Source organism: Pteropus vampyrus, unplaced genomic scaffold (assembly GCF_000151845.1).
Source record: "Pteropus vampyrus isolate Shadow unplaced genomic scaffold, Pvam_2.0 Scaffold170, whole genome shotgun sequence".
Taxonomy (NCBI): domain Eukaryota; kingdom Metazoa; phylum Chordata; class Mammalia; order Chiroptera; family Pteropodidae; genus Pteropus; species Pteropus vampyrus.
In genome coordinates, this window is record NW_011888951.1 from 1,981,551 (window position 1) to 1,994,859 (window position 13,309).

A 13,309-nucleotide genomic window follows, 5' to 3' on the forward strand; every position below is an offset into this window, starting at 1 on the left:
CAGTGTGGTACAGTGAGAGCCTAGTGCAGTGGTTCTTAAACAAGGGCCTGTTGAAACACAGGTTGCTGGGCCCTACTCCCAGAATTTCTGATTCAGCAAGTCAAGAATCTGCTCTTGTATCAAATTCCCAGGTGATACTGATGCTGCTGGTCCGGGGACCACACTTTGAGAACCACTAGTCTAGGGTAGTTGGGTGCAGGGACTTTGGGGCTTAGCTACTGAGTCCCCAGTTCTGCTACCTTCTAGCTGTGCCACTCTGGGCCACAGTTGCCTCATCCGTAAAGTCAGGATAATCGTAGTCTCTACCTCGTAAGTAACCCGAGAGAGAGTCGAATGTGTTAACGCATGCAAACTATGTGCCTGGTACATAGCAAGTGCTCAATAAAATTTGCTATTATTGGAGCATTTGAGATCTTGCTCCCTGGCATATGTTGTCAGTTTGGCTTAAAAAACTCTTATAAAAATTCTTTAAAATTTTTATTTTTGCTATTCTTAATGTAGTAAAAAAAAAAAAAAAAAAAGGATACTAGATTTCCAGGATTCAGTCCAGGCTTTTTCACTGTGTGACTTTGAGGACATCATCTCACCTCAGTTTTTCCATCTGTACTAAGAGGGTAATGCTAAGCCACTTTGCATTCCACACGGGATGTTCTGAGGATCACATGGATCTGTGGGAGTGCACTCTGTAAATGATAAGCACTGTACAAACACTTACAGCTAGGTGTTGTGGGAAAAAACATGAACCGGAAGTTAGAGAAACCTGGCCTGAAATATCAGGTTAAGTAGGCAAATCTCTGCCTCTTCAAGACTCGGTTTCCCCATCTCTAACATGAGGGAAATAATAGTGAGGGCCTCAGAGGGGCTGAGAAATGTCCTGAGAACCCCTCAAGCAAGAGGTTAGTACCAACATCTAAGGATTTCACTCCAGGGTCAGAGCTGGAGCCTGGGCCTTGCCCAGTCCCCTCCCAAAGGTCTGCCGCTGGAGCAGCAGCCTAATTTGAGACCCCTCCAGCCGACTCACACGCTGGCCAGACCCCTCTTGTAGAACCCCCAGCTCACAGGGTCATGATGAGGACGAAATGAGAAAAAGAGTGGGGCGTCCTGCCCAGATCCCACACCAGGCAGGCCTTAAGCAAACACGCTGTTTCTGGCAGAGGTCCTTTCAGCCCCTCTTAGGCTGCCTCCAAACATCTTGCCTCTGGGAGCCATCAACTCTGAAAGTGAATTCCTTGCCGTGTAAGAGGTTTCACAGCAACTTTATTCTCCTGGAGAGAGGTAGAACAGCCCCTCCCTCCTCCAGGAGGGGAGGGAGCAGTCAGAGGCCTGTTTAATTTAATTTAACGCACTGTGGCTTGCCAGGTTGCCCCTGGTAACAGCTTCAGCTGCTGCTTCAGTTACAACCAGAAGGATTTTTAAAGAGACAGCCATTTTAGGGCCAAAATTGTGCAGCAGAGTGAACAGCCTCTACCAGCTTCATCACAGGAGTAGAGGATTAAACCTCAGGCACAGCAAGGCTTCAGACCAGATCTGTTCTGTATATGCAACCCTATAAGCCCTCCTGCAAATGTAACTCTTAAGCAGGAATCTGAGGAGGGACTATGTTTGAGGTTTGTCATATAGATGTCAGTCAGCTAGCCACTTTTCCGAAAATCAGTTTTAGTCTTCAAGTGGATGGGGAAGAGAGTAAACTCTTTGGAGTTGCCCCTGCCATTCAAACATACTGCCACCAGGTGGTAGGTCGTATTGCTTGCTTAGTTCAAACCATAACCAGACTCTTAGAGTGGTGGTGAAACCACTAGGTTTTAAGCCGATACTAACTACTGTGTGACTGTTGGTTAAGTTGCTTCACTTCTGTGGTCTTAGTGTACTCAGAGATATAATAAAGAGATTGATCAAGATAACTGAGTGTTGCGGACAAGGGTTGGAGCTAGGACAATGAAGCCATGAGTTTAAGTCCCAGCTCTGTCATGTATTAACTGTGTGATTTGGGGCACATAATTTAATTTCTTGCAGCCTGAATACCAGACAAGAGAGTAGCTATGAACCAGGGAGAGCCCTGGGGACACCACATTACTCTCTAACCCTGGGGACCTGTGGAGGAGAGAAAGGTGCTGGGGACCCTAGGAGATCTGAGGCCGTAGGAGCACAGCAGGGGGTGGGGAGTGGGGTTAGGCAGGATGCCTCTGAACTCCTGGGGCCTGAGGGCCTGAGACCTCATTGTCTCATAGGGAACCGAAAGAGGTCACAGTGGACAGAGCAGCCTCCTAGACACCCCTAACTCTGTTCAGCTTTAACCCAAACCAGGAGAAAGGGGGCAAACATTAATGGAACAAGTGCTCCAAGCTGGGCACTGCTTCACAATGCCTGTGAGACCTGTATTATTATCCCCCTATGCAGATGGAGAAGCAGCCCTGAGAGGTAACTCATCCACCCAGGGCCAGCCACCTGAGCCTCTGTTGTTTGCATTACAGCCACCACGTCTCTATGCCTGCTCTCGCTGGTGGCTATACCTCCTTGTCAGGAGCCTCAGAGAGGAAACAGGCTCTATCTCTCCCTACCATGACTCGGTTTGGCCAGCCTCAAAGTGGGCATGGGGTCAGAGGTCATGAGATCATGCCCACGAGCAGCCAAAGAACCTGAGACACACATGCCTTCAGTCTTTCCATGGTCAGGCACTGACGTTATGTCCAGGTCTTCAGCCAGCTTGGCCCACAGTAGTTGTCCCATGAATCTGAATTCCTTTCCCTTGTCCCAGGTCCTGTGTAGGTGCAGCAGGTAAGGTTATCCAGCAGCTTACCCCAGCCTTTTGCTTTAGCCAGTGTTCCTCATTGAGCTCTCAAGGATACCCTTTAACCCCTGGGACCTGCCGTTCTCCCCTCTGGACAGCTCTGTTCCCAGCTAAAGCCGCCCACACATATTCCCACCTAAGTAACAGAATTACTCTCCAAGGCGATGTGAATATAAAAACACGTTGGATCTTGGCATTGGATCTATGGCTCCTTGCTGCCCTGCTGCCCCGCAGATGAGCTACAAATCCTGAGCCTGGCACTCAAGAGCCCCTCTTGGTACACCCCTACTGGCTCATCCCTCAACTCCTTACAGCTGGGGTTCCGGCCACTTGGGGCTGCATGCAGCTGCCAACATACTATGTTTACTTTTGCATATGCTGTCCCCTCCATGTGGAATGCCTTCTGTTACTGTATCCACCGGGGTGGTTCCTACTTGTCCTTGAGAACCTTGCTCGAGCTTGTCCTTCTCTGGAAGCCTTGGCATACCCCTCGATCATGTAGGGTACCTCCTCCCATACCCCTGGCGTTCCTTTACTCTGTGTCTTTGGTGCTGACTTTCCTGCCAGACAGGAAGCTCCTAAAAGTAAGGCCTGCCTTTCCTCTCCTGTCCCCACTACCCAGTCTGGGCCACACAGGAAGATACTTGGAGAATCGTGGCTGAGAAATGCAATTTGTGGTGTCTCTTTTGGTTGTCTGGCGTGGGCCTGGGCTCACTCAGTGGGATCTGACTCTCAGGTCCCCTTCCTCTCTTCCTCCTTCCAAGCTCATCCATGGCTGCCCTAGCACAGCTGCAACATAACTTGCTGGTGTTAGCTCAGCCCACACCCCATTTACACACACCATGCTCCACGCTCACCACATCTCCATGCTGAGCCTTCCATCTAGAATTCTCTTGTCCCCCCATCCCGCCCTCTGAAATGCCACCGCTATTCAAGACCCACCTTACAGCCCATCCTCTGCAAGAGCTCAGAATCTTCTGGCTGGGATGGCCTTTCCATCCTGCCGCATTTGTCTGCATCCCTTTCAGGGCCCTGATCAAACTTTGTCTCCTATTATAGTTATTGGCAACCCAGTGTGGTGATGGGAGCATGGGCTTTGGAGCCTAATAAAAGGGGTTCGAATCCCAGCTCTGACACTCACATGCTGTGTTACCTTGGCGAGTCACTTTACCTCTATGAGCCTCAACGTGTTTCTCTGTAAAATGGGGATGACATCTACCTCATAAGTTGTTGTGAAATTGGGATGATGAGTGTCAAGAACCCGGCATGAGGCAGGCACTTAGTCAAGCCCTATTATTTATGCCTGGCTCTGTTTCCCCAGCCAGGCTGTGAGCCCATTTGGGCCAGGGTGCAGATCCCATTCAGTTCCACATCCCCACAGCACCCAGCACGGGGCTTCATACCGTAGATGCCCAGAAATGCTGGCTGGACTGAATGCATTCGCCCTGGCTACTGAGAGTGGGTGGAGGGATGATGGGGAGCCTAAGCTGAGGAGGCAGCATTGGGGCGGGCGGGGGGCGGGGGCTGCTGAGAGCAGAATCAACCCTGGAGATCATCGGAGGGAGATGAATGCAGAGGGAGGGGCCGGAGCCCGAAGCAGAGCTGCTGATATGCACTAGGGGTTTTATTGGTTTTCATTAAAATTCCTTCTCGAGGCAGGAGCAGCTACTCCCATAAATAATGGCATAAATATTTTATCTGGTGCCCAAGTCGGTCTAAATGCACAGGAAGGTTGGCAAGAATAACAATGGGAAACAGCTCAGGGGGGTCCTGGGTTTTGGTTGAAATCACTCCGCATGCTAAAGGGGCTTTCTCAGGAAGGTGGGAGCTGAAGGGTGGTACCAAAGGGGAGAAGTGGGTGGATGGTGGGGGAAAGAGAAGGTGGCCAGTGGAGTGTGGGCTCCAGTGTGGGGGGATGCAGAGCACAGGTAGGGAGCCAGGGGAGGGGAGCTTAGCTTGGGGAGCAAGACAGGAGGGGAGGGAATGTATCCCACACTCACACTGTGTTGGCCTCCTCACATGGGGCATTCCCACAGGTTATCGCGTCAAATCCTCTGTGGTCAGAGAAGTGAAGTGACTTGCCCAAGGCCACCTGCCCAGTCAATGACAGAGCCAGGACTATACCAAGGGTGTTAAGGCCAAAGCCCTTGTACTGACTGCTTCTCAGGGTTTGCAGAAAGCATAGGAACGTATGAACCACGGCCTGAGCCCCGCAATAACAGTAGAACGGGCCCTTCTCTGCTTCCCTAGATCCCAATGGAGGAAAAAAGAGGCTGGTACTTCACCATGGCAACGCTCTTCATCAGGTCAGGCTGGGAAGGGGGAGCACAAAATGCGGGGGGAGGTGTGGCCTGGAACCCATCTCTATGGCAAGGGCTCCCCGAGTTCCCCTCCCTGCCATTGGCCTGGGGAGGGGAGGACTTACAGCATGCTGGGGACAGCTAGAAGGGGATACCTACCAGCTGCATCCTCTTCTCGGCCACAGACTAGATGGCATCTTCCTGGAGCTGGACACTGAGGAGCAGAAGAGGCTGCCTGCCTTCAACCGCACACTGGCCCTGCTCCGGCAAGTTCTCAAGTCCTCCGACCCCCACCACCGAGGTAGGGACCTTGGGGACGGGTGGGAGACGAGCCTCTCCCTGCACCTGTCTCTATTGTTGTCCCCTCCTCTAGTACGGCCTCCCTTTTGGGGACCTTGTTTCTCTCTCTCTCACCCTCTGTCTCATATACTCGCTTGTTCATCTCAAGGAGCTCACACGCCTTGCACAGGTGAATATACCGATCACAAATTACTGAAACTGCGTATATCCAAGTGTGTGCGTCAAGGCCTAGAATGTAAGAGAGCTTCCTCCATCCGGCCTCTCATCCCCACTTTCTGGGTGGGAATGAAGGCTGTGCTGGAGAGGAGCCAAGTCATTTTTTTGCAGGGCCACACAGCTAGGACAGGGACTAGGACTTCAGGGTTGGCGAAGAGTCAGAGTCAAAGGAGCTGTGCACCTTCAGGGAGGTCCCCTAAGTGACGCAGTAAACACAGATTAAGCACTGCCGTGTATTCGTCCATGCACTCACATGTCCCCTCTTTCTACCTTGTTTCTCTTGGTTGGACCCTGGGTGGCCTTCCATGGTTTCATGCCGCTGACTCTCCCTCTGTCCTTCTGGGGCTGACACCTTGGGGGAGCTGGCCCCCTCCCTCCTCTTGGCTCCCCTCCCTCTCTCCTCCTTGCTGCTTCCTAGAGACCTTCTCTTACCCTTCACCCCAGCTCTGGCCTGGTGCTACCTCGGGATGCTGCTAGAGAGGAAGGATACCTTCTCTACCACCCCCATGGGTGTCCACGACTGCGGGTACTCGGGGACCGACCCCCTGGACTGCTTTGGCAAGGTACGTGTCCCCATCCACACCCACTCTCCAAACTGGGACAGAGCCTGACACCCCAGCCTCCTCTCCTGAAACTCACTACTTCTCTGGGTGTCACCCTCCACTCCCCGCCACCCCGCCGCCCCTTGTGTGCCCACCAGGAAGTGCCCTCACTCCAGACCTTTCTCTTCGTCCAAAACAAAAGTGCAGACGTGGTTCCATAGTACAGTGGTTAGCATGTCTGCTTTACACGCACAATGTCCTGGGTTCACACCCCAGTGGAGCCACGGTCCATGGTCTACGGCCATGCCACCCTGAAGAAACCCGATGTCTGATCTCGGAAGCTAAGCAGGGTTGCGCCTGGTTAGTACTTGCATGGGAGACCACCTAGGAAGACCAGATGCTGTAGGCATAAATAATAACAAATTTTTTTAAAAAAAAGTGCAACCTAATCTTTAGTCCTCTTTGCCTAAGAATCAGACCCTCCCCAGGCCCAGTCTGGCCACACCTGTCTCCAGATTTGTCTTCTAATCTACACACCATTTCCCAGATATACCCTCAGGCATAGCCCCAGCAGGCTTTGGTTTGCATTTTCCCTTCCCACGTGCAATGGCCTAGTGGAAAGAGGATGAGTGGTTGTAGCTGGCTCTGCCCACAGGCCATGTGCCCCTAAGGCAAATCACTTTCATCTCCCAGCCTCCTCATCTGTTAATTATGTGATCTGCCTACCTTCTAGGAGATTGAGCGACTCAAAGGAGGTGGCAGACAAACTATTCACTGTAAACTGCAAAGTAATGTTCAACCCTTATTCTTGGCACCTTGTTTATGTGGCAGTTTTCACATTCAGTTCAGTTTTGAAGTCCTTCTTGAATGCTGGGGACCCTGTGATATTCATTTACTTCACCTGTGCACTCAGCACAGTGCCCTGCGTGGGGCACGTCCCTAATGTTTACTGGTGGGTGATGGGTAATTTCTTAATGAGAGATCTTAAAATAGAGCAGAGCATAAACAGTGGTTCATGAGTCTTCTGAGAGCTGTGTCCAATCTAACGAACACGGTGCCTTTGCCCCTCCTCGAGAACTTACTCTGTGCCAGGGCTGGGCCCACCATTTCAGAGGCAGCAACAAACACAGAACAGACAGCCATCAGTACCGATTGGACACACAGGACAGACAGCCATCAGTACTAGGGGGTAAGTGGGCCCAGGCAGAAACACTGCACTGCATAAGTACGGGGGATGTAGGGGCTGATTCTGGGCCTTCCTCCCACCTGCCCCAGGAAAATGGGGAGCAGGCACTAGATGTGTCTGAGGAAGAGGGGTCTGGAGGAATTCACTGGACGTGACCCGTGAACATGGCAGAGAGCATGGCAGTGAGTCAAGTTCTTGAGAATTAAGTACCAGTGAGTTGTACCTCAAAGTGTTGGGCTGCATGATAAGACTGAGCTTACTGGTAGGTGGATATGGGGAATAAGAGCATTGAAGTGACATGGCTCTATCCAGAGATGGGGTTCCTGGAAGTCAGGCATCATTTATCCAGTTCTTACAAACAACCAGACAAATGGTTCACTCTTACCCTCCTCCCTTACCCAGGCCATCGAGATTGCCAAGGACCAACCCCCCATCCTGAATCGCCTGGCCAAAATCTTCCACTTCCTAGGAAAGCAGGATATGGCCATTGGCACCTGCAACATGGCTCTGGATGTCCTACGAGATCCAGAGCTCAACTGGCAGGCATACTGCACAAGGGCCAAGGTGAGTCAACCTCTAATTCCAGCTCCTCCTGCCATCAGACACCAGAGAACAAGGGCCAGGAGCCAAGACCCTATTGCCAGAGCCCAAAGGTAATGGAGCATTTGCAGCAGAAAGGAGCTTAGGAGTCATCAAGGCACACAGTTTGTGTTCTATACAATTGTAGAGTGAAAGAATGAAGGAGCCTCCCGTCCACTGCAGGCCTCCCTTCTACAATGACCTGGTCAATGACCTGGTCAATGACCTGCAGCCTCTTCTTGATTAGTACCCAGTGCAGTCACACTGACCTGGGTTGAAATCTGACCTCTCCACTCGTCACTCCAGGACTGGGGCAAACCACGTACCCCTCCAAACCTCCGTTTCCAAATCTGGAAGATATGGATAACAACACCTGTCTTAAAAGTTGTCAGAAGACTAAGTAAAGTAACATCTAACACACATCCCTCTGCCCACCCCTCGCTCAGCTCCCTCTCTTCCAGCCACCCTGGCCTCTTTGCTGTTCCTGAGGCAAGATCTCCCCTCAGGACCTCTGCCTAGAATGCTCTTCTCCCAGATGTCCTATTGGCTTCCTCCCTCCCTTCCTAAGGTCTTGATGAAAAGGAGCTTTGAGCACCATCTTAGTGAAAATGCCAACTTCTCATCAACATTTTATGTCCTCTTTTCTTGGTCTACTTTTTCTCCTTAGCACTTATCACTCTCTAATATTCTATTTGCTTATGTATTATAAAATATAAGCTCCACGGGGGCAGGGAATGTTGTCATTTTGCTCTTTAGTGTACCTTCAGTGCCTGGCACAATGCCTGGCACATAGCAGGCACTCGATGAATATTTGTTGAATGAATGAATGAACGAACGAACTCATGTACTAGGTCCTGGCTAGACTATGTTCTCTCAATCGTCATGGTAACTCCTTAAGGAAGATATGAGTGTACTGATTTTTCAGATGTGGAAAATGAGGCTCACAGTGGTTGAGAAACCACCTGCAACTCACATGCTAATAAGGGGGGAGGGGTTGGAATTTAGCCAAGTCCAACTGGCAATAAAAACCAGAGCTTCCATCTCCAATCCTTCACCTCATGATGCTCTCTTAGTGTGGGGAAAAAGGGAGGAAGTGGGGGTGAAAGCGAGGGTCTGGATTCATTTGTAATTTGATGCCTGTAAGTTGGAGCCACCCGCCATTCTTCCCAAACTGCCTGCTTACTTGTACTCTCACGAAATCGGCAAAATAACCCCCTCCCCTAATCACCTTGATTCCTTCACCCTATTTATTTTTTTATCGCACTTATTACCACTCGAAATGGTACTGTTTACTTGTCGTTCATGATTATCTCCCTACTGGAATGTTAAGTTCCACCAGGGCAGTGACTTCATCTGTCTTATCAGCATTGCACCCTGAGTACCTAGTGCAGGGCCTGGCATATGGTAAGCACTCCAAAGATATTTGTTGAACGAACTGGTGAATGGATGAAGGGCTCTTACTTCATCTAACCCCCTCATTGTACAGGCGGGGTAAAACTAAAGCCCTAAAAGGGGAGTGGCTAGCTCAGTTTGGCACAGGACTAGGACCTAGGACTCCTGGGTCTCAGTTTCAGGGGTTTTCTGCTGCACCACAGAACCTCTCTGAGTTGCTGTTAAGAAAAAGACTGACTTCCTTTAGGGTAGAAAGAAGGATGAGGGTCCTTGCTTGGAGCATCGTCACTGAGCTGACTCTGTGGGCAGGTCCACATCAGAGCCTACTTACACGACCTGGAGCGGGCCAAGATGGGGCTCGGAGGCATGCCTGACAGGAATCACCTGGCCTGCGCCAAGGCTGACCTCGAGGAAGTGGTCAAGGTGTGCCCAGGCCTCAAGATCTACCTGGACATCGGCCAGGTAAGGCAGTCTCTTGACTTGGTTAGCCCATGACTTAGTAAGAACCTATTTACTATCTGCCAGACCAGGCCTGGGAACTGAGGACATAGGGAGGAATACGGGGGCATGGCCCTGCCCCATGACGGTACCCACCTTCTGTAGCCATGGTGAGGATTAAATGAGACGATACATGTACAGCTTTTAGAACAAGGCCTTGATCTTTCTAAGCACTCAGAAAGTATGGGCCATCATTCTTTATCCAGAAGTGCCTTCTGTGCACAGGAGATGATTACCAAGAGGTGACAAGATCATAATTTTACACGAGAAAACTGATGCCCAGAAATTGCCTGGCTCAATGTTATGTGGCCAAGAGTGGTGGGGCTGGAAGGAGTACTGTTTCTCTTTTTCTAGGGGAGGGAGACCAAAATTTGCCGTAAATAATTGTCAAAGGAGGGAGGTTGGGAATGAACGAATTATATTTTTTAAAAAGCAAGTGTGGGAACAGAATGATCAGGAAGCAGCCACGACTGGGGAAGAAAGGCTCACCCCATCGCCCCACCCCAGGTCTACTACTACATGGGCGTAGATGCGGTGCAAGAGATGCTGGCAGTGGACGAGGCCGCGCTGAACCAGGCTCTGGTCTTCCTAGCCAAGGCCGGCGAGTCGGAGCTGGGTGCCATGCTGCCTGAGCTGCAGCTGCTGCGTGGCAAGTGCTTACGCATCAAGGGCGAGGAGGCCAACGCGGCTGCCTGCTTCAAGCGTGCGGTGGAGCTGGACGACACGGGCTCCAGCCACACCGAGGGCTTCGGCTGCCTGCTCGAGGCTCTGCTGGCGCAGTGGAGCCAGGCGCAGCTGAGCGACGGCGAGCTGGGCCGCGAGGTGGACGCCTGGCTGCGCTGTGCCCAGGGCAAGTACCCGGCAGCGCGCCTGCGCCAGGAGCTGCAGCGAGTGTGGCGCGGTCACACGGAGGAAGTGCTGGGGCTGGCCCGGGCCTTGGTGGCCCAGGGCCGCCCGGCGCTGGTGCGGCTGCTCTTTGAGACCATGGAACGCGATGGCGAGGGCTCGGGAGCTCCGCGGGGCCGCCGCGCATTCTCCTTCTGAGGGACGTTGAGGCCCTGTCCACAGCTGATTACCAGGTCTGGGCGCTGGAAATGGCCCTGCTATCAGCTGGCTGGTGAGTGGAGCCAATCAGATTCTCTTTCTGGAATCGGAATGAGGACCTTGAGACAGTAGGGCAGTTTGACATGCCCACTGAGAAAGAAGGATCTGATTCGGGAGAGCAAGGGAGGCTGGGTGCAGACCCAAGAGACCCCTGGGAAACTGCCGATTGAAGGCCAGAAATGTGCAGAGAAAATAAGATGTCTGTGCGTCTCCTGAGAAATACAGAAGATAACTGCCACCGTTGTGGAGGTTTTCTAGCTTCCAGTGCGACTCTGAGGCCTGACTGCCTGTCTTTGAATTCCATGAGCCACACTCTATCCTTATAATAAATCCCTCTTTTCTTAAATTGACTGGAATGTGTCTTGGGTCCTGCAGCCAGAATAGCCATGGCTAGAGCAGAGGGCAAAGCTGCACAGTGAGCAGGTAACGGGCAAGCCTATGGTCTACACCTGTGTGCCCAGAGCTCTTTCCTACCTGGCTAGCAGCCTTCCAGCAAGCTTCATCTATGCTCAGCATGGGCTGCACGGCCCTCAGACAACCTGGAATAAAGCCCATCACTAGAACCTTTGTTTGGCTTACCTGTTCTGGGAACCCAGGTGCCCCACCCATCAGGAAATGCCATCTGCGCTCAGTCTTGAACCTTTTACAGGAGAATGAAGAAAACGTTGGAATTTTACACTCTTGGAATCATAGTCATAGAATCTTAGATGTAGAATTTTATTGTTAAAGACTTAGACTCTGATTGCCATCAAATCTTAGAATGGCCATCCTGGATTCGTGTGGCCCTACCTATAAGAACTAACTTAACCTAAAATTCCAGATTAAGCTCTTGCCGGACTCCACAAAAGCTAGTTATTCATAGCTGCAATGGCAAGACCCCATAATGGTTTGTGATTTATTTTGCATATATTTTATTCTTTCTTTAAAGAGTTATACTCACTGCTTTGCTCATATCCCTGATCCTCAGGCATTAACCAGGGATAGGCCAGCACCCCTGCATTGCTTCTCACATCTCCAATGGCAGATGGAGAACGGACTGAGAAGTGCAGTCCAAAGAGATCACACACTCCAACCCTCTCATTGTGCAGATGGGAAGACTTAGAGCCCTCGAAGGGAAGTGGCTTGCCCAGGATCACACTTCCTAGCCTCCCTTCCCTTGTATCTCAAACTTACTGTCAGCGTTTTCCAGGTTTGGAAAAATACCAATAAACTGATTAACACTAAAGCATTAGTGTTTTTGTGTCACCTGTCACACAGGGCGCTGATATCCATTGGAATAATACTCTAAGTCTAATGGTGGCAATCCAAGCACCTGTGAAACCTGAGCTTTGAGGCCACTCTGAGACTTCCAGATTCTACCTCTTGGCTCATTATGGCTCACTACTGTGGGCAGTGACAGTCTCTCCCTCCTCCCTCTCACCTCCATTGCAGCTGAATCAGGAGGCGACTCGACAGCAAGCAGCACACAGATCCCTGTCCACTTCTCCCCTTATCCCTTCTCCACCCACGGCTGTGACCTGTGACATTCCTTGGGACAGGAAACCATCTCTTTCTTCACCTGCTTCCCCAAACAGACAAATTAAATTCATGGCAGTCTGCTGGCAAAATTGAGAAGCTAGTGAAGTTTGCTTCCCAGGCTTCCCAATTTGTTTCCTTCCTTGCTTTTCCCATTCCCAAGGTCATGCATTTCTCCCTGAATTGCCTCCTCCTGTTAAACTTTTTAAATAAACTTTCTTTCTGATAATCTCATTCACACTAATCGTATACATGACTAACAAACACCTGCTGTAGCTTCTCTCCGGCTATTGACCAAAAGCCAAAAAGAGATAGGAAACCCCATTTCCAGGACTGCCTCCTATGTGCTAGGCACTTCATACTTGTAATTCTCTCCACAGCCCTGGGGAGTAGCGTTATCATGCTCATTTTACAGGTGAGGACACTGAGACACTGACCAAGGTCACAGATAAGGATGAGAAGAGCCAGGATTTGCATCAGACCTACCCAATTCTGTGCTGCCTGCTAAAACAGTCCTTCCTGGGAGATGTGTCATCTATGGTCTAGAATTGGGTTGGTGATCACCAACTCAACCTGTTCCTTTGCCCTGTCCTCTCCCCGCAGTGCACTCTGTTCCCAAACTGCTTTTCCTCTGTGCCTTTGTACATCTTATCCCTCTGCTGGGTTTTTTTCCTGTGATTTTTCTCCCAGTGCTCAGCTCAAAGATGCTTCCTCTAGGAAGTCTTATCAAATCCTCCCAGCTCTCATTAATCACTCCCTTTTGTGCATGGAGAGCTCTCGGGGCATAGTGTTGCACTGTATTGCATTTATTCCTTCCCCTTGGATCATAATTGTGTCATGTCTATTTCCCGCCCTCACCCCAACCCTGGATTCTTTATAGCAGGAACCA

The 13,309-nt window shown here is 50.8% G+C and overlaps 1 protein-coding gene and 1 pseudogene across 1 annotated transcript; both read left to right on the forward strand.

Annotated features, from left to right (window-relative positions):
- The first annotated feature begins 5,042 nt into the window (after positions 1-5,042).
- TTC22 (tetratricopeptide repeat domain 22) lies at positions 5,043-10,973 on the forward strand. The gene is made up of 6 exons (XM_011370424.1): positions 5,043-5,094; positions 5,274-5,389; positions 6,049-6,167; positions 7,735-7,896; positions 9,613-9,765; positions 10,309-10,973. The coding sequence occupies exons 1-6, from the start codon at positions 5,045-5,047 to the stop codon at positions 10,843-10,845; spliced, it is 1,137 nt and encodes a 378-aa protein (XP_011368726.1). The 5' UTR covers positions 5,043-5,044; the 3' UTR covers positions 10,846-10,973.
- Positions 6,440-6,555, forward strand: LOC111745961 (annotated as a pseudogene).
- Positions 10,974-13,309: the final 2,336 nt, after the last annotated feature.

Excerpts from the sequence above, each read along its gene's own strand:
- TTC22 (XM_011370424.1), top strand. The coding sequence starts at position 5,045 with ATGGAGGAAAAAAGAGGCTGGTACTTCACCATGGCAACGCTCTTCATC. Across the intron at positions 5,095-5,273 it reads ATGGCAACGCTCTTCATCAG|ACTAGATGGCATCTTCCTGG; the intron begins GTCAGGCTGGGA and ends TCTCGGCCACAG. Across the intron at positions 6,168-7,734 it reads CCCTGGACTGCTTTGGCAAG|GCCATCGAGATTGCCAAGGA; the intron begins GTACGTGTCCCC and ends TCCCTTACCCAG.